General features: G+C 36.1%; 2 protein-coding genes across 6 annotated transcripts in view; one reads left to right on the top strand and one right to left on the bottom strand.

Annotated features, from left to right (window-relative positions):
- The window catches only part of ARMC8 (armadillo repeat containing 8), a 78,637-nt gene extending 76,391 nt beyond the window's left edge, over positions 1–2,246 (top strand). For all 5 annotated transcript variants that reach the window (XM_039356413.1, XM_039356414.1, XM_039356411.1 and 2 more), the window contains one exon: positions 204–2,246. In XM_039356413.1, coding sequence (XP_039212347.1) covers positions 204–237 — 34 coding nt within the window. In that variant the 3' untranslated portion in view covers positions 238–2,246. The remainder of the gene's footprint in view (positions 1–203) is intronic.
- On the bottom strand, positions 1,312–21,329 carry AGXT (alanine--glyoxylate and serine--pyruvate aminotransferase). Its single transcript, XM_039356417.1, has 11 exons — positions 20,603–21,329; positions 18,975–19,167; positions 15,622–15,686; positions 15,381–15,481; positions 13,763–13,833; positions 12,345–12,429; positions 9,954–10,049; positions 8,854–8,923; positions 7,640–7,735; positions 6,934–7,062; positions 1,312–6,428 (listed from the first exon to the last, which is right to left on the bottom strand). The coding sequence occupies exons 1-11, from the start codon at positions 20,849–20,851 to the stop codon at positions 6,321–6,323; spliced, it is 1,263 nt and encodes a 420-aa protein (XP_039212351.1). The 5' UTR covers positions 20,852–21,329; the 3' UTR covers positions 1,312–6,320.
- Between the last annotated feature and the right edge of the window lie 4,372 nt (positions 21,330–25,701).

Raw genomic sequence — 25,701 nt, 5'->3', positions numbered from 1 at the left:
TATAAATAGAAAAGGAATAGGCTGATTCTAAGTACAAAGAACCTTGTAGTAAAATTACAAGCAGATTTGTTTTGCGATGTTCAGTTACTGAACTTCATGTATCCAGTTTTCAATGTGCTATAGTTTATTCCTTGCATGGTAGCATTTCTAAAATCCCCATTTATGTATATCCTCTAAAATTAAAAAAATGCTTTTCATTGCAGGGCGAAAACAGCACTCCAGCAGTACCTTGCGTGATGAAAGAGAAGTTGAACTTTCATATAATTTTCAAAGCTATATAGTAAGGAATAATGGGAAATAGCTGCACCTAATTTCCTTACCTTTTGCACAAGGCACCTTGGGCTGCATTTGTCTCAGGTGCAGGGAGCTGCTTGGCAGGAGCAGTTTAAGTGATCAGGTCTCCAATGCACTTGAGGACTTTATTGAGGTAGTTCCTCTATTCAGATATCTGTTCTGGGATATTTTTGTCTGAACTACCTGAATTCTACTCAAACAATCAGTAGTCTTTTTTCTTTGGGCCTACAATATTCTGCTTATACCACAGCTGATGTAAGGCTGTGTCTGGGTGGGTGTGATACCTCAGAGCTTTTTCTTTTTCTTTTTTCCCCCCTCCGTGTGTGTATGTGTGTGTGATTTTTTTCTACAGATTTTCAAGGGTGAACCATTGTTTGCTGTATAAAAACTTTAAAAAATTATATACAATTTGAATTGAAATGTTATTTAATAACAGTTTTGTCCCATGAAGTTTATTTTGATCAGATGAATGTTTTTAAGTAAAATATATGCATTTGTTAAACCTCAGCTTAATGTACCTGTATTTCCTCTTTTGAAACAAAAAGATACGTATATGACAGGTAACAGATGCAATGTGATTTATGCTTGCCTCTTACTGCCACTTGTTACTAGTGACAACTCCTTGGATTAAAGAAAGCAGAATTCCAAGATCCCCAAATGGAATATTTTTCAGTACACATAAATGATACCAAAATTGGAATTGTGGAAATTATACCTATTGGAATTTTCCAGCAACAAAACTAGACTTCCCCATGCAGATACAATGCTGCTTTGGAAACTTATATTTATTATAAAACTGTGTTACTTTTACATAACGTGAAATCGTAAGAGTGAATTGATTTAAGTAAAAGAATTGACTGCTGATTGGAAGTACGCTCTTAGAAAAATTGTAGGCATCCCCATAAAAAATCTGGATGTAAATCAGACTTTAAATATTTTAAAAATACATTTTTATCACATATACATGGTAGAGGAATAGGTTATTCCTGCAGCAGAGAAGAACAATGTTAAAATGAGTTTTTTTATATCATTTTGTAATCTCTGCCTCATACCTTGTTGTTTACCAAGTAAGTTTCCTGTGGTCTTAAGCCCACAGGTATTGGTGTCAAGGGACAAGAGCGCCAGTCATAAATTGAGTGTCTCAGTCACCAGTTTCAGTCATACCAAACATTTATTTATAGTTAATAAATATTCTGCTGCCTAGACACTTTGCATTATATCAAAGCAACTTTTAGAGCTTGTGCCTCGGCTGGAACTGTTAATAAGCTGGAGGGAGACTGCAAAAATAAAGCTAGAGTTTTTATATATGGTTTTCATGTTTTCTTTTACTCTGAAAGGCAAGTCATAGCAATTCAGGGAATGTAATAGGTGAAATTATTTCTCACTGTTATTGCTACAAGCTTATTGGGTTCGGACTTCTGCAGGTATGCATAATGCGCTCTCCTGCTAGTTAATATTTTAGAAGTAAAGCCACAAGTCATCAATTGGTTGTAGCCTTAATAATACTGAGAAAAATCACTTTCTTGACAGCATTATCTGAATCCATTCCCTGTGAGAAAGGCTAGGGAGTGCTTCTTTATCTTGACCACTGCTTTTGCACTCTGAATTATTATTATTACACAGGCACTTCCAATTCTGTGGAATGACTCCATTTACACATATGCATATCCTTTGATTTTGAAATATAGATATGCTTAAACCTGTGTTGAATATAGCTGGGAAATGCAAATTTTCAGCTATACATTTGAAGATTGCTTTTAGAATGGCTATGTATATGGAAGGAAGATATAAACTATGCTAAGACAATCTGGATAATGGGGGTGGGCAAGGTGAATGGATGAAATATTAAGATGGTAAGTGATAACAAAGTGACATTTTGCACTTTGCATTGTGAATATTTTTGATGTTGCTATAAATATGTACAAACACTGTAAATAAAAAAAACAAATGTCCTTTTATCAGATAATATTATTTAAAATTGCTTGGCCCTATTTATATATATATATTTAAGTCTTCATTCAAAGGTTATATTGTAGGCATGGATCTATGCACATTCAGCTACGTCCTTTTAGGAAGCTGAATGTTCTAACTAAAATAAGGTTCATTTTCTAATCTAATCTCTTTTAAAAAATATGATAAATGAACTTGTACCAAGCCCGCCTTATGACTTGTCAAAATAAGAATAATAACTTTTTAAAATGTTTTCTCTTAATTCTTTTGTTGAGAGTGGCTCAGTGTTGAATGAATTTAAGTTTCTGAGCATTTGCCTCTTATTTTCAGGGTTGATTTAAAAATTTAATATACATAGGGTAAATGTTCTTCTTTATTCTGCACCAGCTTTTGTTTAACGTAGTAAAGTTCACCGTACTCTTTCTGTTCTGTTTTCTACACTTCATCTTTTCTATCCTTAACTCTTACTTCAGTAATCCCTTTCCTGTTGTTTGTGTCTTCTTTGTGATATTGTACTTACATGAATAAGCCGTATCCCAAATGCTTTAGAAAGCAGTTAGATAAATGATTTATTTTGAAGAAGCTGGATATGAGCCCAAAATATTCTAGTCTATTTAATTGAAAATAAGACAAATTGCAAGAATTTAAAATTTAAAAGCTATGAAGTTAAGACTTGGAAATGGAAGAGGCCAAAGGCAACATCAGAATGCCATTTATAATTGAGGCTAAACAGTGATTGAGTTATTTTGCTTTGTATATGGTTTTCTTGATTAATTTAGTTTAGAACAAATATGATGGAGTCTAGGAATATTAATCCAATGCAGCAGTGCCTTTCTTAATCAGTTCAGATGCTGGTATACTTGCTGCTGGCTAATTCTGAATAATTTAACAGTCATACATAGCCATATAATGATGCATAAGATTGTGTCTTTCTGGGACAATAATATTAAATTACATTCTTGTAAAATAAGTTGAAAATTGCCATATATTGCTCATAATTAGGTTTTTAAATTCCTGTTAAGTGGGAAAATATTACAGATGTTCAGCCTTTTGACTATGGTGGGAAAGGGGACATCAGTCTTAAGAATGTAAAACTGTTGATTTGCTCTTAACGAAACCAGCATTTAATTTCCTAAGGAGGATAAAGAAACAAAAAGAAAAGACACTTCAGTCCATCTCTATTTCCTCTTCCTTGGGATTCAAGACATTTCAGGAATACTGTCTTTGGCTACATTTATGTATGATCAAGTTAACTTCCCTTTGAAATATTTTGCAAAGAGAATAGAACCTAACTTGAATTAAATTAAAGTCGTCTTGATATTTTCAACAGTAGTCAATTAAATTTTTGTATTTTCTTTTATTTCTATATTGTTTTGTGCTGTTTAATATATACTCTATTCTCAGTGTGTGTTCTACATTCTACATAATTTTTTAAATCATTTTTGTCCCAGATTTCAGCTGAATCAAAATTAGCAGGAAACCCGAGCAAGTAGGACAATACTGATGGATATAACAATTGCCTTCTCTCTTCTCAGGTGTTCCTAGCATGACATAGCCCACCAGCTTTTACCTCCCAAAACTTCCCATTACTTCCCTTCCCTGCCTCCCTCAGCCATGGCTAATGTTCTTGCTTTTTTTCACATTCTTCTCTTCCAAATACTGCTTTGAACAGTTGTGTTTCAGCGGAATAAAAACAGTCTTGTTACATTCTGGCCCAAACACACATGTTTCAATGTGAGCACAAATCACTCCCAAGATAGGTACACAGAACATGTCTACACCATTTTGCACATTTTTTTTTTTTTTGAAGAATTCAAGATAGTACAACCAAGCTGTTATTGTTTGTGGCATGTGGAGTTATTTTCTGGTGCATGTCAGAAAATATAAGAACTGTTACAGTAAATAAAGGAAAGTATAGGTACCATAGGAATTGATATGTTTATCTTATCGATAACACCCTAAAAAGTACTGCCACTCTTTAGCCCTAATAAATGCATATTTAAAGTAAGGTGAGAGTTCAGATTGAAGTTGATTTTTGACTATTTTGTTTGTCAATTTGATTTTCTTGACTGCAGTAGAGATGTTATTAGTGTAGCAACACTAATCAGCCTTGGTTAGCCTTAAAAATATACTATGCATTTTGGAAACCATGCATAAAATTCTAGGATGAGAATTTGAAAAGAATATCCCAGAAGAAAGTATGGCAGTATGACAAACTGTTGCAAAAAAAACCCAACAACAATATGACTACAAACTTTTTTCCCACGACCCATTAGCCCCATGAATTCTCCTTGAAGACTGTGCATCAAGATGGATGGTAAGTATCTTAGCTCACCAGTGTTACTGCAACTTTGTATCTGCTTTTTGCTATTTCTACACCTAGAGAAAGTAAAGGCCAAGATTCATCAAAGATTCTTCAGCATCACATACCAGACAGACTTGAGCGCTACAGTCTACAGGAGTGAGTTCCTCCTTGGAAACCTTTTAGACCTGTGAACACCCTGTTCAATTTAGCCTATTCGGCACACTACAGAGCGTTTTCCTTGGCTCACTTCAGGGCAATATAGGATCTCAGATTTCATAAAATTTCATTCATTGAGAGAAATTGGCCCTGTGATCAGAATGAGGTTGTATATATTTCTTCACTGTCCCTTCTATGCAACTTACATGCTATTGTGTCTGTACTATCCTTTAGTAGAGATCATGTTTTCCATGAAGGAACATGGCATATTTTCTGTTCCCAGACCAGAAGCCTGAGATTATGAACAGAATGCCATGTTTTTATCAGCAATTATTGCCATAACAAAGCTCAAATCTTGTAATGCTGTCACTAAGAAGTCTTTATACTTGTCTTTATTTCATTTTGCTTAGTCTCTCTCTCTCTCTCTCTCTCTCTCTCTCTCTCTCTCTCTCTCTCTCTCTCTCTTTGCAAATTTTAACTGGCACATCCATTTGGTGATTTTATCGCTCTTACTGTACTTTGAACATGCTTCTATGTACAGATTGTTTTAATTGTAGTTAATTTGCTGGTCACTGGTTATAAATAAAATTTCAATTTCAGTAAGAACATGTAATCACCAGGATTTCAAGGGAAACTATGCTCTTCTATTCTTTCAAAGTTTTTGGGACTTTTTAAAGAATGAAAATGTTTAAGTTGGTACTGGAGAGTAATAAAACTATATATTTAATAAATGAAAAACATTCTTTCTTTGACAGCATTTTGTTGTAACTTATATGGAATGTTATCTAATGTAGTAAGTTTGCTGGATGATATTTATCATAATTCTTATTCCCAGGTTCTTTTTACTTTTGAATATTCAGATACTGTTTAAAATATTTTTTTTAAATATTATGACAAATGCCATATAGTTGTTTAGAAACTGTTCTATCATTGCAAAATTTCTAGAAGCAGGAGGTGGTATGGGGAATGAACCACTGAGTGATTCAAACTTAGTCTGCTTTCTGAATAACAAGAGTGTCTTGCTGGGCAGATGATTTCCAAGTTATCTTTCCAAGTTAACTCCATTGGTGTCACTCATTCGGTCACAATGGTGGCTTTCCATACTTATAACTTATAGCTGAAAGAGGTGTATCTCAGTATTGCATGTACAACAATTTCCAATAATAATTTACTCAAGTTTAGAAGAGTCAGTATCACAATCAAAAACAGGAAGCTATAATAGGAAAAATAAAAATTGGTATAGATACACCTGCATGCTATTCAAAGTGTCTATGATATAAACATTAGCCACTTTGCACAAGACTATACATTCAGTGCAGAGATGCAAAAGGAATGACAATAAGCCAAATCCCATTTAGTAATTTGAATATAATTTGATTACATTAGTGAGTAAAAATTAATTGAAATGAAAACAGATTTTATCCTTGTGTAAAATGTAACCTGTAGCTACATATGTATTTTTGAATTATGCAATTAAGAAACTTGTGCAGAAAGCTTTTCCAGTACCTTGGTTCATTAACTCTGCTCTCTTGACAAATGAACTGTAGAAGAGAACAGTTGGTTGGCTGCTTCTACACAAAGCAGATTGAAGAATGAGAAAGTGAAAAGAAGGAACTCAGAGTTTGTTCTTGAGACAGTGCTGGAGGGCCTCTCCCATGGCTTGGAGGACTCTGTCAACGTTGGGTTTAGTGGAGTTATAGCCCATCAGTCCAATGCGAAGAACCTGATGATAAAAAAACATTTAAGTAAGTGTTTTGTGACTGTCTGGAAAACTCCAGCCACCTCTTCCCTTAATTTTACCTGTACACTAGAATCATATTTATAATTTTTATTATATATGTATAATAATTTCTCTCGTAATAAATTCAGGTACTAACATGCTGTTTCATACAGGCTACAGATTATTAGATACTTTAATTTTTTGATAATCTTTGAGACTCTTAAATCACAGAAATGGTTTGAGGTAATATGCTTTAAGCGTCTTCATTGTTTATAGAGAAAATATCAACATCAGAAAGATTGCTATATTCTAAAGAACATGCCGGTTTTTCATAGACAAGATGAACTTACAGCCTTTGCCATACCATTAATGTTAAAACTTTGGGCTATATAATTTGTAATTAATAGTTCGATTTGTTTAATGCAACCTTTATAAAGTATTATTCTTCAGGAACCAGGCAACCACATCTGATTCACTATTTTCTCTCCGTGACCCTGTATTTATTTACCTTGCCTGCTAAAGGACCCAGGCCTCCAGACACCTCAATCGCATGATTTTTCATAATATATTCAGTTATTTCCTTCCAGTCATATCCCTCGGGCACAAAAATAGTGTTGACTGTTGGAAGTCTTGCATCCTTAGAAAAGAAAGAAAGCAAAACAGCCATTCAGGTGGTTTGGGTATTTGAATAATACTTTATTTCCAGAATTTGAAGGATATTGTAGCAATAGTATTAAAAGGAAATTTATTCTTTAGTTCTGGCTTTATATCTGTCTCCCACACTCACTTTTGAGAAGCCTCTTAGCAAAAGTAACCAATTCTATATTAAAGAATGGGTAAATTCAAAAAATAGCGTGCATATGTTTATACACTTTTGGATCAGGTTTTGCCACCTTACAAAAAATTATTTTCAAGATATGAAAGTGGAATAAGTATCCATATCTCCAGTATGATCTCTTTCCTCTGGCTTAAAGTCTGGAAAAAAGTAGGGTTTTTTTCTAGTCTGCTATGTGAACAAGTACGGGTAGAAATAGTATTTGAGGCAAGGATTTAATTCTGATTCCCATTTTTGATTTTGTCTTTGTAGCAATCAATTTATTACCTACTTTGCTCAGTTATCTAAATTTACCCTAAACAATCTTCTCCATATAAAACTTCATAATGAGTAATTAGTTTGATCCGTATTCTACATTTGTGATTAATTTCATTCTTACTGGTTCTTTCACAAAGGGTTTGAGACCTAACTTCTGCAGTCCTGCACAGAGATAGAGGCTGTTTTCTTTATGAAGCTTCCAGGACGTCTCTAGTCCCTGTGTAGAAAATGAAAATATTTATTTTCCTATATACAAAAAAAGTTTTAAAAAATCTAAAAATATATGTTATGCATTTTGTTGTTCAGTTAAGTTTCCAATCTTAAGGATGTGATGGACATAATTTTGCCTGGACTGTCTCCAGCAATTTGTTCCTGAGTTCTTACGTTATAAGCGATCATAGATAGTTTTAGCCACTTTGTCTTCTATTGGCTCTTATTTAACTGTCTTAAATTTTTCTCCAGCCTTAGGAATTTGTCTTCATGATTCATTCTTTTGCCTATGTCCAGAATATTTAAGTTTTAACTGTATTACTGATAACAATCTGAATTTATTTCATCCAGTATTGATTGAAGAAATTCTTTATGCAGCCTGTGCTACCAGAATTCAAAGATAATCCATTTTGTTTCATGACCACATGTTGTGACTGGGGAACAGTAGCCTTGCTAAGACATTTGCATGGAAAAAATGCAAGCACCTCTGGTCAAATTCTATAAGTGAACTATAGGTAATACAGCTTCTATGGTACAAAGTGAAGCACAACATCTTTCCATAAATTTGAATACATAATATTCATGTACCATTGTTTACAGACTCAAAGTAGCCATTCAGTAAGTACTTAGTAAAAACTTGGCAGAAATAACAGCTTCCAAACATTTGCAGCATTTCCACCCCTGCCCGGATGAACCTTAACTGACCCTAAATGTTCACAAAAGAGATAGATTCTATTTTGGCAACACTTTGCCTAATATAACTCAGTGCTGCACTGCAAGGACTTTATTTTGCCACAATCAGATATATAGCCTCTGGGTGCCAGTTCAAGATTTCTAGAGTCACTACAGTTCAACCCAGGGTGGTGATGTGAACTGGTATCTGCATATTTATGATACTTCATCCTGAACCAATTGATAACCTATCCCAGCAGTTTCATATAGATATTAAATAATATAAAGGAGATGACCAAACCCTAGGGAATGACCACCAGCTTGAACTGCCCGCTTAAGTAGGATTAAGTATGTTACAGATGTATACACCAATGTGTGTGTGTATAAAATAGTAATATTTTCTTTTTTAAAAAATGCTATTTTCAATATTATAGAGTGCCTGCAGCAACTGACCTTTTCTGCAAAAATTGCCAAAGCTTCTCGCAAGCAGAAGAATGTACTGATAGGTGCAGTATGATGATACCTGTAAAAACGGCATATAATACATCTAGCAGCTTATACAGAAACAAATGAAGAGATTCCAGCTATAATCTTTTATGTTGCCGGTTTTAATTTTAAAACAAGACTAGGAATGAAAGTAGAACAATTTTAAGTCAATTAAATATATAAAGTCACAGTTAAACGGATATTTCTTTTTTTGTTGGTGATTTTTTTCATTTGATTTATATTCTGCCTCTCCTTCAAAATCTTGAGATTATGCACATAACACTCTTCCTTCCACTTTTCCCACAGCAATTGGCCTCTGAGGTAGGTTGGATTGTTTAACTAAAATTCATCTAAAGAGCTTTCATAGCCAAAGGAAGACTCCAAGAATCATAATTTAAGAATTAAAAATTTGAAGCTGAGTCATGCAACTTGCACATTTTCAAGGCAAAACAAGGGAGACTGCTTTGAAAATGTGAAGAAAGGCAGGACTGAGAGATCAAAGCTTTTGATTATTTAGCTCTATAAAATCATTTCCTGCATTCTCACAGATAGACAGGTAGTCCTTGATTTACGACCACAGTTGAACCCAAAATTTCTGTTGTTAAGCAAGGTATTTGTTAAATGTGTTTTACCCCATTTTACAGTCTTTCTTGCATCAGTTGTTAAGTGAATCACTGTAGCTGATAAGTTAGTAACCTGGTTGTTAAATGAATCTGGCTTCCCATTGACTTTGCTTGTCAGAAGATCGCAAAAGGTGATCACATGAGCTTGGGACATAATCATAAATATAAACCAGTTGCCAAGTATCTGAATTTTGATCATATGATCATGAGAACTCTGCAAAGGTCCTGTGAAAAATGGTCATAAGTCACTTTTTTCAGTGCCGTTGAACTTTGAACAATCACTAAACAAAGTGTTGTAAGTCAAGGACTACCTGTAATCAAAAGGCTGGTATTATTTAACATTTTCTCATTTGGCAACATAACAGATTAGTTCCCAGACCAGTTCCAGGAAACAAGAAAGCCATTTTCTCAAGAGCAAAGTAGAAGAGCTATATAAATGCTTACTTTCTTGGATTACCATCGCAGCCCCAGTATGTAGATAGCTCTTCCACATCCAGGTAAAAGGAAATTGGTTTTGTTTTCCTAGTATGAATCTTCTTTCTGGCAAGATGAAAATTTTTGATTAGTACTTCAGGAAATTCACCCTCAAAGTGGAGCCATTGTCTATCATTTATTTTTAAATGGTTCGTAGTATATGGTCTGTACTGAGCACCATGGTGGCCTAGTGGTGAAGATGCTCGCCTTCCACTTGGAAGGTTGAGCGTTCAATCCTAGATAGCAGCATATGTTTCTCATCTAGGGCACAAAGAAAAAAAATCATCTGTGATCACCCCATGGGGTCAGGAAAGGTATCGGCCAGTAAATGCTCAGCTTCATCCAGTTGCCCCTTGTCAGAATCCAGTTATATTTCATCTCTAGTTATCAACTATAGAAAACCCCATTTCTGCCTTCTCTGGATTCTGTCATACGATGAAGGGAAGGGGGTGAACAAAGGGGCTTTATGGCCCTCACTTCCTTCAGTACACTTCAAAGGGACTGGATGTGGATATCACCAAAAGGACTAACCATAACAATAGGGCTATTACCTTTCATGTACTCCTCTCTGAAGTCTCCATCCAGCCGGCAGTAAGGAAAAGGGGGTGGGAGTGTAATGCCTGAGACTGTCGCTGGAAGAAGGGAGTGATTGGGTGGGGCTTCTGGGGAACCCCTTAAAACCTTGAATGGGAGAGCTTGGACCCCAAGTCCTGTCTAGAACGCCTGCAACCATTTTCTCTTAATAAAGGATGCCTATTGGAAGAACTATTCCAAGAGTTCTGTCTTCTTAAGATGCAAAGTGGGGTGGGTCCTTACACCCCTACTGTACACTGAATTAAGGGATTACCGGATTGTAAAAAGGGAGTTTTTAGTAAATGCTCTTGCTATGTTCAGCACTTAATATGTGTCTGAAAGTTGCATGTCAAACAAGGGAGGGGCGGTGGGGGAGAAGGTTGTAACATTTGGACCAGAACGTTTCCTGAGAAAATGCAGTAATTGTACCACTGCCAGCAATTTACCATAACACAGTATATTCCAGTTCTTAACATTCATATCATGCAGGAGAGCCAGTTTGGTCTAGTGTTTAAATCACCAGGCTAGAAACCAAGGAAGTTATGAGTTCAAGTCCTGCCTTAGTCATGAAAGCCAGCTGGGTGACTTTGGGACTGTAGCTGTGTTTCTCAGCCCAACCCTCCTCCCAGGATTGTTGTGGGGAAAATAGAAGGAGAAAGGTGTGTTGGATGTATTTGTAAAAATAAGAAAGGTGGGATACAAATAAATTCTTGGGTAGGTCCTTGGTACTGCTGCTAATTCAGGAAGCAAAAGCTGTATGAATATTTTAAAATGAATATACCTTGCTCTGCATCTATGTTATGTGTGTACTTGTATGCATTCTGAGCTTGGACAATACATTTTCCAAGGATGGTTTGAAGCATAGTATTATTACTCAGTGGAAACAACCCTGCAGGTTAAAGTCAAAAATTGTAAACCTGCCTGCAACTGCTAAAATGTGTGACAGTCTTGGAAACAGAATCTATGCAATCAAATAGAATGTTCCTACTATACCTCCTGAGATTTTCAGATACACTGTTTTGTGTACTGAGGTGCTTTATTAATTGGTAAAATGCTTGCTTAAGGTTTACAAAAAGGCATGATGTTTGGACTCTGAGATTTAGATACTAAGACCAATGGATTTGCCATTGCTGCCTTCCTGCAGCTGTGAACTCAAGGTCTCCTGGTTTCTACCCTGATGCCTTAAACCAGGGATCCCCAACCGCCGGTTGCAGCCCACTATTGGGCCATGGCCTATTTGGAATTGGGCCACGTAAGTGGCTGGCTGGAATGCACGTGCACACATGAACAACTCAACTTGTGGGGGGGCAGGCCAGCGGGCATTTGCGTGTGTGTGCTGGCCTGCTCCTTGCGTAAGGACTGCATGCGTGTGCCAGCCCAGTTACCCTCTTTCCCCCAGCCAGGCCATCAGGCCCCAAAGGTTGGGGGCCGCTGTCTTAAGCCATTACCCCAAACTAGCTCTTTTTTCACAATAGGTTCTGTGTCACCATGTTGCAATAAGATTCTCTGTTGTAGCATCATGCCTGTAGAATAGGTTGGACATACAGCTGTGGAAGCTGCTGATTATCTTTTATTTTTATATAAAGCTCTGAGGAAGTTTTCTCTAGCTATCTACATGGTGCTGCCTTCCAGATATATTCAGTTCTGGCAATTGTGTTTCTAATATATCTTTGTGCTCAGTGGATATAATGAAATAAATATGTTCTTATTTCTCTTACTCAACGTATGTCTTGTCCAAGAAAGATAGACTACTTGAAAATCATATGTTTCATAGGCAAATCTCCTTACCTGGCTCTGTTGCTGAAAGAAATGGGAGAAGCACCAGGTGGTGCACTTAAAACTTTCTGGGAGCCAGAATACAGAATGTCAATACCTGTGCATTTAATAAGAAAATTTGTTAGGAGCTTCTTCATTTGAATCACTGTTATTAATGCAGGAAATAAATTTACCATAAAAAAACCCTTGGGTTTTTGCTTTCTACTTTCTTCTGCCTCTACCAGCATTTTGTGAGACTAGCTAATTTTAGAATTCAATGTGAAGTTGATTTGTTGGAATGCAGTGTTCATTTTATATACAGTATTATGTGGCATGCATTACTGCACAAACTGGTTTAGCTATCAACATCTTTCCCACAAATGCCAAGGTCTAGGAGCAATTTAAAAAAGAATATAATCCTCTAGACTCTTTAGGAGGGGCACTTATTGGTTCATGTAATTATGTTTTCATCAACCTGATAACCCTGTAGTATTGTCAGTTGCCATTTCTATGAATCAACTAGCATGATTTTTAACCATCTGTTTCCTTCATTCCCAGTGAATGAATCTCTTTGGATTACCTAAACATTAGCTTCAGATTTAATTAATTTTAGATTTACTTATCACTCTCTGCAAGGCAAATCTGTATTTTGGTACAAGGGCAACATTTTTCTTAGATTTATATCCTGCCTAAGAGTTCAAGGGGGCTTATAGGGGGATACCTCTTCATTTGATCCCTTTGAAGCAAATTGGTAGGAGGCAGTGGTGGGATTCAGCCAGTTCGCACCACTTCAGCAGAACCGGCAGCTAATTTTTTGTTGCCCAGGCCCAGTATGGACTTCCAGAAGCGGCATCCACACAGAGAACTGGTTGTTCACATATTTGAATCCCACCACTGGTAGGAGAGGGATTGACTGGGCAGAAGCTAACGGTAGACTTGTCTCTGGATCTTCCTTGTTTTAGTCCAATACTTTTAATAACTACATATCAGTGGCTGCAGGAAAGTGCCTTATGGACCACATGGCAACAGTGGGACTTCCTCATGAAGTGGGCATCTTTCTCATGAAATGGGGTTATTTGCCTTATTAGGCAGTGGCTTCCCAATTAGGAGCAGAGGACTGGTTAGGAAATGGAAGAGCTTTGGAAACAGTTTAGGGATCTTCAGGGATTTTTCATATACCATGGCTATAATTTAAAGTAGAATTGTCTCCTGTAATATTTCTTTTTAATTTTTTTCTGCTACTGTTACTCTGCAATTAAAAGAGTTCATGCCCAAAGTATATTCTGAGCAAATTCACACTTATCTTCTAGTATGAAATTTAATTAAAAAGGGTTGGTCAAATAATTTTGAAGTAAAACTCAGTTCTACATTGGAAAAAAATCCAGAAATTAATGCTATAGAATAGAAACAAATGTTCATGCTACAAGGACAGATTGCTGTATCTTGCTCACCTTGCTGGTCCATAAGTATTGGACTGCCACCTAATGATGCCACAGCATCTACCAGTAGCAAGCAATTATATCTAAAACAATGAAAGAATGTATCAGGGATCAACTATTTTCCTACAAAGCGATCAATATCATATGATTTTACATGATGTTGCAGGTTTCAGTTTTAAAAAATGAATTGTTTTCAATGTTTTTAAAAATGAAAGTTTTAAAACTCATTTCTGGTAGAATTTCAGCCATTTTAATTGAAAAAAATTAAAACATTAATTTTTAAATATTTGGATTGATAGTAGCCAGCTGGCGATGCTGTAGGAGCCATATTGGTGATTTACAAGTAACTATCACGGACTTTTAATAAAGATTGGTAGAATTTAAATTATATGTTTAACAGATTTTCTTTGGATGTGCTTTGTAGTTAAATATTGGAAAGCTGTTAACTCTTGTCTCATGAGCAATGTTGGCTGGAGGGAGGGGTTAACTGAAAATTACTTTCTCAGGATTATTTTATTACTCATAGAAAAGGTACAAGACTTCCATATTCTTCCTCTATACAATTGAGCAACTTTGAGAAGTATACTTCTAATTGAACAAACAGTTGCATTTTGTAACAAAAAATAAACGGAGGAGAAAAATGAAGCATTCTCCGAATCTCTCTTTCCTCATCATAGTCTGCCTGTTTGTTGTAGATTTTGTAGCTAAAAGCAGGGCTTTTTTTCCTCATAGAACGCCCAGAATAGAGTTCCGGCACCTTTTTTGGATGGAACCTTGTAGTAGGGTAGGCAAGGTGGGTTGTATGACGTGTGTGAGTTCCAGCACTTTTTTTTTTTTTTTTTTAGAAAAAAAGCACTGGCTAAAAGTAAAACTATTCTTATTTCTATGTACTTGAGACGATCTTGTAAAAGTAAAATTTTGTCCATTTGTCATTTTGTTTACATAGATGTTTGGTAATGAAATGTCTTTAAGAAAAAAACCAACCTCAGAGAGCATCAAGGATCCCCAAACCCCTGTATTTCTGATACTTTATTATTATGCTACTCAAATAACAGAGTTATTCTTCATTAATCATAGGGATCCACTATATATACAGTAAGGACATCTTAAATGTCAGATGTACCCATACAAGCCACCTTTCCTCCTTAGACCACTTCACTGAAATTCAATAACAACATAAATTATCATTGTACAGTTTTTATGACCAACAGTTTTAGAAGCTGAATTTTAAAAAGCACCATTGCTAGTCATAAAAAAATCTGATCATGATCTCATTTGGTGTATGGTTGCATTATCTTTTCCACACATTAATATATGCACTGTATGCTCTGTGTATTATTGTTTCTTTGGCTCATCTTTTTTTACTACTACAATTTTGCTATTTTACTCTCTAACATGTAAGCTACCTTGAAGTAGCCTACAAGCCAATCTATGTGTCACTATTATACTCCCCTGTAGTCTAATTTGTAATATGATTTCTGTTTTTATTTTATTGTCAAAGCCAAGCATTTAGCTGAAATACTTTTTGTATTGAATGACAAACATATGCAATAGATTTTCAGTACTTCCCAGATCCCTCTTCAGATATACTTCTAAAACCAATGGTGTTGTCTTTTTTTCCTTCACTGACCTGTGGCAGAGATCTCCCAGGCCATCCAGTGGCTGAACTACTCCAGTGGAAGATTCTCCATGTGTGATAAAAAATAAAAAGGGAGCATGCTGCATCAAGCCCTAAGTGGCACATCAAGAGAAAAAAAATCATGCAAAGCAAAAACAAGTCAATAGCATGTTTCTAGTAAGTAGGAAGACGAATTTCTATGGGTTGTCCCTGGCACATCCAAATATACTTTTGATTCTTGCCCACAACTCACCCTTTCTATTTCTTCTAAAGTAAAATATTCTCCAGGAGCCTTTACCAATTGATGTACTTCAGCTCCTATAGGGAGTAAATAATATGTTTCTTAAGCATAATAATAATGTGGAATTAAAAGCAAAGGAAGAAGCAGCTCTTAAAACTTCAGAAAAATATTAACGCTCAGAAAAAAGTAAACAAATATGTGTTTCATATCTCATAAAGTATTGACAATCCCTTCATTTCATGGGAATTCACTTTATTATGAACTGAAATAAAAGAAATTGTCTACTTAATATCCCTTCAGAAATTCTAAGTTAATGAGTTTGGATTTTCTTAAGTAAAAATCCTTTTCTTAAACAGTGAGCTTCAGACAAATTAACACAAAATATTTCTCGGCAAACCTTGCAAACTTGTGCTACAGTGATTTGGACTAGCCAGATTGTATTACTGGTTCAATCTACTAATTGTATGATTCAGCCTTTGAGATTAAGGATTTGGATTAGATTAGCATTCCTGAGTAACAAGGAGACTATAGTCACTTCACATCTCAGTAGGAGAGCACAACCAACTATTTTAGAGTCACTGTTTGCTATGGGTCATATATTAACTTGAACACATAGCACTGACCTGTCAAAGTCCAACTAGATTCCATGGGACCTTCTAACATATGCTATCATTATACGTGGGTTGGGGGGTGGAAAATTAATTATTAAAATGTCTCACTGATTATTAAAAAAGCAAAAGGACTTTTTTCTAAATTAAGAAAAGGCAAAGAGTCTTACAGTAATCTTAATGTTATTCCATCAGGAATTTTAACCCAATTCAAGTTCTTACACATAAAGGCTGAATCACACAATTAGAGGATTGAATCAGTAATGTAGTTTTTCAAAAATAGACTATTATTTCATTTTGTTTCAGAATTAAGTACGCTGATCAGCAGCAGTTCTCCAGAATTTTAGACAGAAATCTATCTCAATTGGAATACTTTTTGTAAGCAAAGCACATGTGCAGCTACTATATCATTGAAAGGTAATAGATTTATGGTTTGCTCACTTTTTCAGATATATAGTGATAACCTAAATTTTATTATTTTTATATATGAATATAATAAAATAATTGCATTAAATCGATACCTTCAATTTAACATGGTGGTCACATTTACAAGCAAGTCAGATATGACAAAGATATTAAACAGTATGGATTTTATAAAGAGCAGACTATGTTTGATCATACATTACTAACTTCCGATGAAAAGTTAACTTAAAAAATGTAAATTTCTTATTAAATCTCAAAATGGAAGATGAACAAGTAAAAGAAACAATGATAGTATGGGCAAAGAATTTTGGATATAATATAGACTTAGAGAAGTGGCAAAGTTTGTGGGAAAGAAACTATAAATTGACAATGTCAGCTTCATATAAAGAAAACTTGCCACCAACAACATTAGCAAAAATGTTTAAAAATATGTCAGAAATGTTGGAAATGTAAACACAAACCAGGTATTTATTATATGTGGTGGACATATGTTAAAGCAAGGAGATACTGGACAATAATGCACACTTGGTTAGAAAAAATGTTAGAGAAACACATAGACTATAAACCCAATTTTTTTTTACTAGGTATAATGCCAGAAAAACTTGATAAGCAAAGTGCATATTTGATTCTACATGTGATAACAGCAGCAAGAATTATATTAGAAGAATATTGGAAGAACGAAGAAATACCACCAGAAGAAGAAATAATCAAAAAAATACTAGACTGTGCGGAAATGGACAAACTTACTTTAAGGTTGAAAGAAAAAGAAGAAAGAAATAGAATATTTTCAAACTTGGGACATATTTTATCAATGGTTAGAGAAAAGATTTAGGGATTAGGAACTTAATTTGTATCAGTGAATAAGATACTCAGATTTTTGTTGAATGATTATTATTGAATTCTGTTAAAAATAAAACTTGATTAAAAAATAAAATAATTGCATTAAAGGATTTTAACAAATGGTATCACTGATCAAGATGCTGGCATGGAATAGGGGAGGGATTTAACTGTTTGCCCTGTGCTACATTGCTAGTTCAGATTATTACATTTGTGGATCTTCATCAGAAGAAATGATCCAGTTCAAAGTAATGGACGTTTTTCTTGAAGCTGCTGGCACTGGCTATGGATCTGGACCTCCACAAGGACAATATGATTCAAGCCTATCTTTTGCATCAACATGCGGGTTTGGACTTTTTAAATGGCTCATTTAAGTTGTTCATGCAGCTGGCAACTACAAGAATGGCCTTTTGGACAATTTGACCCTTACCCTGCCAAATCCAAATTATTTCAAAAGAAGAACTAGGACCTAATTAGTTTAATACATTACAAGAAAACCATGTAATAATATACCTATTACTGGTATTATGAAGTTATTAAAATTCTCATTCTTTGTACTTCTGAAAAGTATTATGGCTTATCCAAGTGTAATGTAAACTATATTTCATTACACTTGATAATTCTCTGCGATTTGTTTTTTTTATATATAGTATTGCTGTTTGTGCTTCATGTGTGCCACCCTATAATCTTTAATCCCAGCTTTTCCCAATTATAAAGCAGATGTAGCCCAGTGTATCTACAAGACAAAGCTGAGGAAAACTGTTTTAGTCTATGGATTTTTGTGCTACAATAAATCTCTTATTAATTATTCTGACATTGTTTGGGTTCATACATATGTAGTAAGCCATGATTTGTTTTAACCATGGTTTACTGAATAAGTTATTACCTACTCCAGGCATGTCAAACTCGCAACATCACGTGACGTCGAGCAACATATCACAACTTTTTCCCCATTGCCGGCAATGGGGTGGGCACTGTTTCCGTGTGACCCACCCAGCCCATGGGCCGGCAGTTTGACATGCCTGACCTAGTCCATTAAAATAATCATAAAATAAAAAATAAATGATTTTAACAAATTAATAAAATAATGAATAAATTATTTATAACATAATTAATCATGCCTTTTAACGAAGAAATGCTTAGCTTCATGCATATCTTTTATGTTTCCCTCAAAATGATTTATATGGGACAAATACAGCAACAACTTGTTGGGTGTAGTGAGATTGTAAAAACATAAATTGACATCATGGTAGCATCAGAGACACAGAAGGGTTTTTCATAGGATGGCTGTGACTAGAAGTATGCTCAAAGTCAAAGGGGATTTAAGATTAAATTGCTATAAAGATTAAATTGCTATAATGTAAAATGCAGCCAGTTGGCATTTCAGTGAGAGTAAATGACATGGTTCAGTAGAAAAAGGGAAAGAAATGTCAGTTTGCATCTAGCAGTAAAGAAGCTGGCTTTTAAATATATAACAAGAGGCTCCCAAGTTCATACCAAGTCTGCTTGCGATGTCAGTTGCTCGTTCTCCCCAAAATCCATTCACAGCTACTAAGACTTTGTCTCCCTGTTCCACCAAATTCAAGAAGGCGGCTTCCATTGCACAGTGGCCTGTGCCACTGATAGCCAGTGTGAGAGGATTCTGTGTCTGGAATATATACTGGATTCCCACCTTGATATCATCCATTATCTGAGAAAAAGAAGAAGTAATAAACTTTTCCCCATCAGGGATAGTTTAATGTATTTACATCTGAGAGTAACATGTATAGGAGAAACTAACTAATATTGTTCTATCAACTAAAAGTTATAAAAGTTATTTGTTTTAAACATACTTTGTTTTAAGAAAAAAGCCAATAGCTAGAAGAAACAGAACTGTGGTCAAAATGTCTCTGAAATTAATAATTCTTCATCAACTTTCTCCATTCTATTGCTGTGTGAATCTGGGGAAAATTGAACCAATACAGCCTATTTTCTCTAAGATTTATATGGCCTCCCATTTTAAAACACAACTCTGGATGGCTTACAACAATTATACTGTGTTTCCTAGGAATTTTGGTAAAAGTTCTATTTTTCCCCTTCCACCTATATCCTGACAGAACACATAGATTTTATGTTCAGCTGCTTTAAAACCTAAAATATTCCCTTAAGGTTAGAGCTTGTGCTCCTATGTAGCTGCCATGAAAATGATATGAGCAATGATGCAAACATGATTAAGTCTTGTTTTACTCATACAGGTTTTTGTAATTTTTATGATCATTGATCAGATTTCTGATCATTGATCAGATCAGACATAGTGTAGAACAACGAGGTTGAAAGAATTCTGAAATTGTGCTGATCAATTTCTCCAGTCTTGGGCAATTCAGCAGCTAAGTTCCAGGATGAGGCCAGAGAAAATGAGGCTAGAAAAGCTGAGGTACAGTATAATGATGCAACCAGATGTTAAGTCTTATTCTTCACTCTGTATTTCTTTTCATCAAATAGCCTACTGGTGGTTCTCTTTTTTATAATAAACAGTAATTCTGTTTCACTATGAGGGGTAAATTACAAATGTTAGAATTCAATCAAAGTTGCAATTATGGTATGGAAGAAGGTGTCTGATGATTTAGGATTACATGGGTTTTCAGGACATATCAATACGAAACATATCAACAACGCATGATCTTGCTATTAAGCCTTGAGAGCACTGCCTTGAACAAACTAACCCTTTCCAGGCAACAGAACTGAAAGGGGTATTTTTTTTCCACTGACATATGGAAGAATGAAGATATCAACAGTAAATTGTTGAATCGATTTAAAGATTTATAAACTGTTACTTAGAATATCAAAATTAAACAAAAGCCTATGGAAGTGTTCTCAATAAAGCTCTGAAAAATTAAATATCAAAAATGTCATTTTAAAAACTCCAGCTTTTCATTTGCCATTAGTTGGTTTTTTGGTTTTTGGCTTAATCAATACTATAAATAAAGTGGAATTAAGAGCATATGAGCTTTATTAGATTACAAATCAATTTAATATTAAGTAAATAAACATCTGTCAGTGTAGTATCTCAAGGATACAAAGCAGGGAGTGGAAATTGATGGAGGATTCCTGCTGATCTTAGGAGAAGTTGGAAGTGCAGTCCTTACCTGAATCAACTCTTTGTGTAGATGTCCTATGAGTTGTCGGCTATTAGCAGATAAGACCCGTGGAGAAGAATTGGAAGGCCCAGGTCCTAATAATAATCTTTCTGGAACAGTTAGTGGCTGTAGTAGAGATGCAGGGGGAGACATCCAATGTCTTTGAGAAGACATGGTACAGAATCTCTGAGTCACAACAACCGGCAGCCGAACACGACACCAACCTATTGCCTGCTGTACTAGGAAAAAACTGCCCATCGCTGACCTTAAATAGAAGGGTTGTTAGAGTCAAGCAAAATAAACAAAACTTAGATAAATGTTGCAGCACTCCCCTTTCTCTAGTCTTCTGAAAAATCTTCCAATACCTCACTATTGAGTCTCTTTTGTTCTGTCAGTGTTCTTCAGATTCCTGTTAATATATATAGTAAATTCAGTTAAGAAACAGCAACAAACTGACAACCTGCTTCTTGCCCTTCTGTTTTCTCCAGCCAGCTCTGTTTAGGCTTCTCTGGCCTGAGAATTCTGCACCTGTTAATATCTGGAAAGTTAAATATCATGCAAACGTATTTCTGCTTCTGATATTTTTTGTGGTTCTTTGGGTACAGAGCAAAGCACTTATTTGTCTATCCTATTTAGACATTGCTTCCTTCACAGTCTGTGAAAGATACAACTACTGGATCATTCTGTTTCTGACTATGGTTTAAATCCCTGAACCCAAAATAAAACCTATGGAATTTTTAATATTTTTTTTCCCTTTTGGCGTCCCTTAAGGAATCTTCTGTTAATAGTTTGCCAGAAGCAGAAAGTTCAGGTTTAATAAAAGGTTAACAAATAGCTTTCCTTGCTTGCTTTTTCTGGCCTCAGAAGGACTAGCCTAAGGCATTTTTCTGCTTGAGATAAAACAGAAAATGTTGCATGTGTAGTCCTCGATTTACAACCATAGTTGACCCTGGCAATCATGGTCTTAAGTGAGGGGTGTCAAACTCGCAATGTCATGTGACATGTGACGTATCGTGACTTTTTTGCCATTGATGGCAATGGGGTGGGCGTGGTTTCTCTATGATGCATCCGGCCTGTGGGCCGGCAGTTTGACACCTGTCTTAAATCATGACTGTTATAAATTAGATTATGATGTGACTGGACCCAACTTTATGACCTTTTTTGTGATGGTTGTTAAGCGAACCCATTGTTTGCTATGTGCTGGAAACTGGAAGTAAACACTAGTTTCTGGCAACACCTTCCTAAATTGTGATCACATTGACCTAGGGTTTATTCCTGATGGCCTCTTTCAACTCTTTAATTCTACATTGTCATCTTCCGCACAAGGACACTGTGTGGATAGACATAATTGGAATGGGACAACTCATTATGGCCAACTCACTGAGACCTACTCAAACCGTCCATCTTGACATGGCCAACTCGCCCTGGTCAACTTGGTGCAGAAAACTCATCATGGGACAACTCGCCATGGTCAACTCATCGCAGGACAACTCGCTGCAGACAATTCACACAGGATAATTCAAGAGACGAACAAGTGAACTTCTGGTGCTGTATATGTTTATATTTAGCTTTGTTATGGCTAATGTGTTTTCTAATGTGTTTAACTTACTAGTTCTCCAGAGTTGGTTGGCAAGTGGGTAGCCATATAAATAAAATCTTATTTGTATAAAATGTGAATTACACTATTTCTGGTCATTCAGATACATAGTACTTCAGGATGAAATATTACAAGACAGGAAATCACTGGGGTTGTTCTATTTTTCATATTCTTTGTCATCACATTTACAGTACTAGAAAGCAAGATGGGTATGTTTTGTCCAGGTTAGATACTGATTCAAGAATTTGTCTTCTATGCCATTGTCTCATTTTCTTGTCATAGCAGCTGGAGTTGTTGATTACATTTTATTTATTCAATGGTTGAGGAAAGGGAAAGAGAACCAGGAACTTCTCCTGCTTCTTTGATTTGTGATTACAAACTGTGTTTACTCAGTTAGAATTTTTGTATTTTTCATTCATTACATATTTCCCAAACCAATTAATTAGCTTGTTTTGCTGTTACATCTAGATTTGTTCATTTTGACAGCATTATTCTTGTTCCACAATCTTCTTTCCTAGTATAGTATGATAAACCAACTCTTGAGGGCATCTTTCTCTCAGGCAGAATCAGGTCTCCTTCTGCTGTAGGTGCAAATTTTCCATTCAAATAAACTAGCTAGACACATATAAGAGTCACAGACACTTTACTACCTAGTTGAAATTTCAAGTATGGAATCAGCTAAAAATGAAAGAAAAAGAGAGAGAAAGGGAGGAGTAAGGATAATTAAAAAATGGAAAAGTCAAAATCCTGGGCCACATATTTCTAATTCATCTATAGAAGCTAGACAAGATAAGGTAAACCAAGGGTTTAGCATAATGGAAAATTCCAAAGTAAGAATTTGTTGGGCTAGAAGTTAGTTTTGACTAGATGGCTAGATTGATGGCTAGATTGGTGAGTTTAGTCCTCAGTCAAAATTCCCTGGGTTTTTCTTTTACACAAGTATCTTTTGTCAGTGTATTCAAAGGGAATCTGACTATCCAATGATGATCAGAAAAATGCCAAACACAAGTTGAAAACCAGTTTGAACAACAATAGATAGATTTGGGATGAGTTGCAGTGTGAAAGGACAAAGAGAGGGTTGGATCCAGAAGCAGAATGAAGGGAGCCTAAGAGTATCAATTTTCTAATAAGGAGAAATTAAAAGGAGAGAAGGAGAGGAGCAAAGAGGGAGTTCCTTTCCTTTTCGTATCAACAAGATAAAGTCACAAAGAGTTCTTACTCCTGTAGTTGCATCTCCAACAAGCGCCCCTCCTATATCTACTTGTGACATGCTTGTCATAAGGGCATAGAAGGGGCCAGTGGCCATCATTATTAGAATCAATTCAGAGGCTCCAAAAAGCTCATTCTCACCATCCCTTATTTATAATGTCCCAATGCCACTTTTAAATCATATTTTCCCATGCTCTTGCCTTTGTTTTATTCCCAATCCATAGCAGAGACAGAATAAGATTGTATTTAGCTGTTCCAGTTTTAAAGTCATATTTTTTATGTATGAGTTCAGTGCTAAAAGATATTGATAGACCCTATTGCCTAGGCTTAGAACATTATTTGAACTGCCAAAGAGAGCCAGGTTCTGCCAGCTATATTCTACTATTACCAATGAGTGCATTACAGGTTTAATCTAAGGAGTTTTGCATGGCTGTTTCTTGTTTCTATTTCTATGCTGGTATAATGCCATGTTGCCTAAACTTCAATAAGCTATTTCTACTTGTCAGCAGCATTGCTGTTCCCTTGCAGCATTTACTGATTACTTTGTCCCATTACATTCCACAACTTATGACAGGTTGAAGGCATGGGAGAAGAATATGGGATGAAGCAGGAAGGAGCTAATCTGATGTTTTCCAAGCACCTTCTCTGCACCTGTCACGTATCACTCAGGTTATTTCCGAATATGGGTCTAGAGTCCTAGAGCCTTGTTCAAAAATAGCCCAAGTAGGGTCACAGGTATGGAGCACTTCTGTGCTTGCAATGTGTCAGTCAGGCATCCTAGAAGGTATCAAACACTCCATCCCAGGCACCTGCCTAGCCTTGCCCTACAGTATTCTAAAGAGATTATTTACCCCCCCCCACATGAAAACTGTAGGGACAGAATCATTTGCTAGCCTGATGGAAAATAGGTACAATAGGGTTCATCTGTCAATGAAGGGTAATTTAAATTAGTGTATTTTCTGGGTAGTTCAAGGACTGGAAGATAGTTTGTTAATATGGCCGTGAGGAAGACCTCAAATTGCTTGCAAGACAAATACAAGTATTTGAATACATTAGAATGTCCTTAATCTTCTCTGGTGATATTCCCAACTCTATACATATCCCAGGAAGGCTATAACGATTTCTAGTGCAGCTCAAATCTTCCTTTGTTTTTTGTCCTAAAAAAGCTGTTCTAAAAATACTATGATTTCTAAACAATTCACTACTTAGACCAGCTGCCTCCTTACAGTCTCCTCTGTGATTAACTGCCCTTTGACTGATTCCATTCTTATTCTGCACTTCTTTGTTAGTACAAAGTAAGTTCGAAGCTAAGCAAACATTTAAGTTTGGAAGAAAACAAAGAGATGATCACTGTCATGTGATAAATGGGAGTGGGTATAAGAAATGCACACATGACTTCTAGCAAATCTATTTGATGGAGTAAAGAAAAATTGAACTATACTTACGTACTATACCAGTGATGGCAAACATTTTAGAGACCGAATGCCCAAAAACCGCTCTGCCCCCCTGGACCTGGCCCACTCCGCCCCTGCCCTGCCAACTCTGTCCCTGCCCTGCCCCACCCCCACTCTGCCCCCCGCTCTGCCCTAACCCCACCTACCCACAGGGCCACCCGCCTCCACGGCCCTCTGCAGATCACACAGGCAGCCCTGCAGCGCCATGGTGACCACGCCCTCTGCCCGCACCCCGCAGCATTATATGTGTGTGATGGGGTATGAGGGCGGTCCCTGCTGCCCAGCTGCCATGTCCTTGGCTGTGCTGCTCTGTGCCTGCGGGTGACTCTCCTTGGGGGGGGCTGCTGGTGAGGAGGGGGCCGCAGGAGAGGCACGTGCCCACAGAGAGGGCTCTGAATGCTGCCTCTGGCCTGCACTGTACTATACTGTACATGCCCTCTTGTACAGGCATCCATTGATCTGTCTCTTGTTCTGTGTGAAATTAGATAAAGAGTCCCAAATAAAAATATTTAAAATCTAGTTTTTAAAAGATTTTACAGAAGATGGCAATGTAACAATGCCTTGCCTTTTTCAAAAACAGCTAGTTTGAAATAAGATTTAGCTAACATTCTTATTATTATGCCTTCATAAAATCGCTTTCCTTTTGGCTGATTTATCCATGCTGTTGTCTTAATAGAATAACAGAGTTGGATGGGATCTTGGAGGTCTTCTAGCCCTTCTAAGTTAATGGAAGGAAATAAAAAACAGTCAACATGGTCGTTGCAACCATACAATCAAAGTCCCGCCTCTTTTTACATACAGTAAATACATACATCTCTGTGAAAAAGGGGAAAGCTTTAATTTCCTGA

Source organism: Crotalus tigris, unplaced genomic scaffold, assembly GCF_016545835.1.
Source record: "Crotalus tigris isolate CLP2741 ecotype Arizona unplaced genomic scaffold, ASM1654583v1 scf7180000018824.943158, whole genome shotgun sequence".
NCBI lineage: Eukaryota > Metazoa > Chordata > Lepidosauria > Squamata > Viperidae > Crotalus > Crotalus tigris.
Note: the sequence above shows the minus strand (reverse complement) of the source record. Positions and strands in the feature narration are given on the sequence as shown.

Coding starts and splice junctions, on each gene's coding strand:
- AGXT (XM_039356417.1), bottom strand. CDS start 20,851: ATGGGCAGTTTTTTCCTAGTACAGCAGGCAATAGGTTGGTGTCGTGTT. Junction 13,834..15,380: donor CTGGGAGATCTCTGCCACAG/GTCAGTGAAGGA, acceptor TCATTGTTTTAG/ATATAATTGCTTGCTACTGG. Junction 7,736..8,853: donor TGGCAATTTTTGCAGAAAAG/GTCAGTTGCTGC, acceptor TTTTCTACACAG/GGACTAGAGACGTCCTGGAA.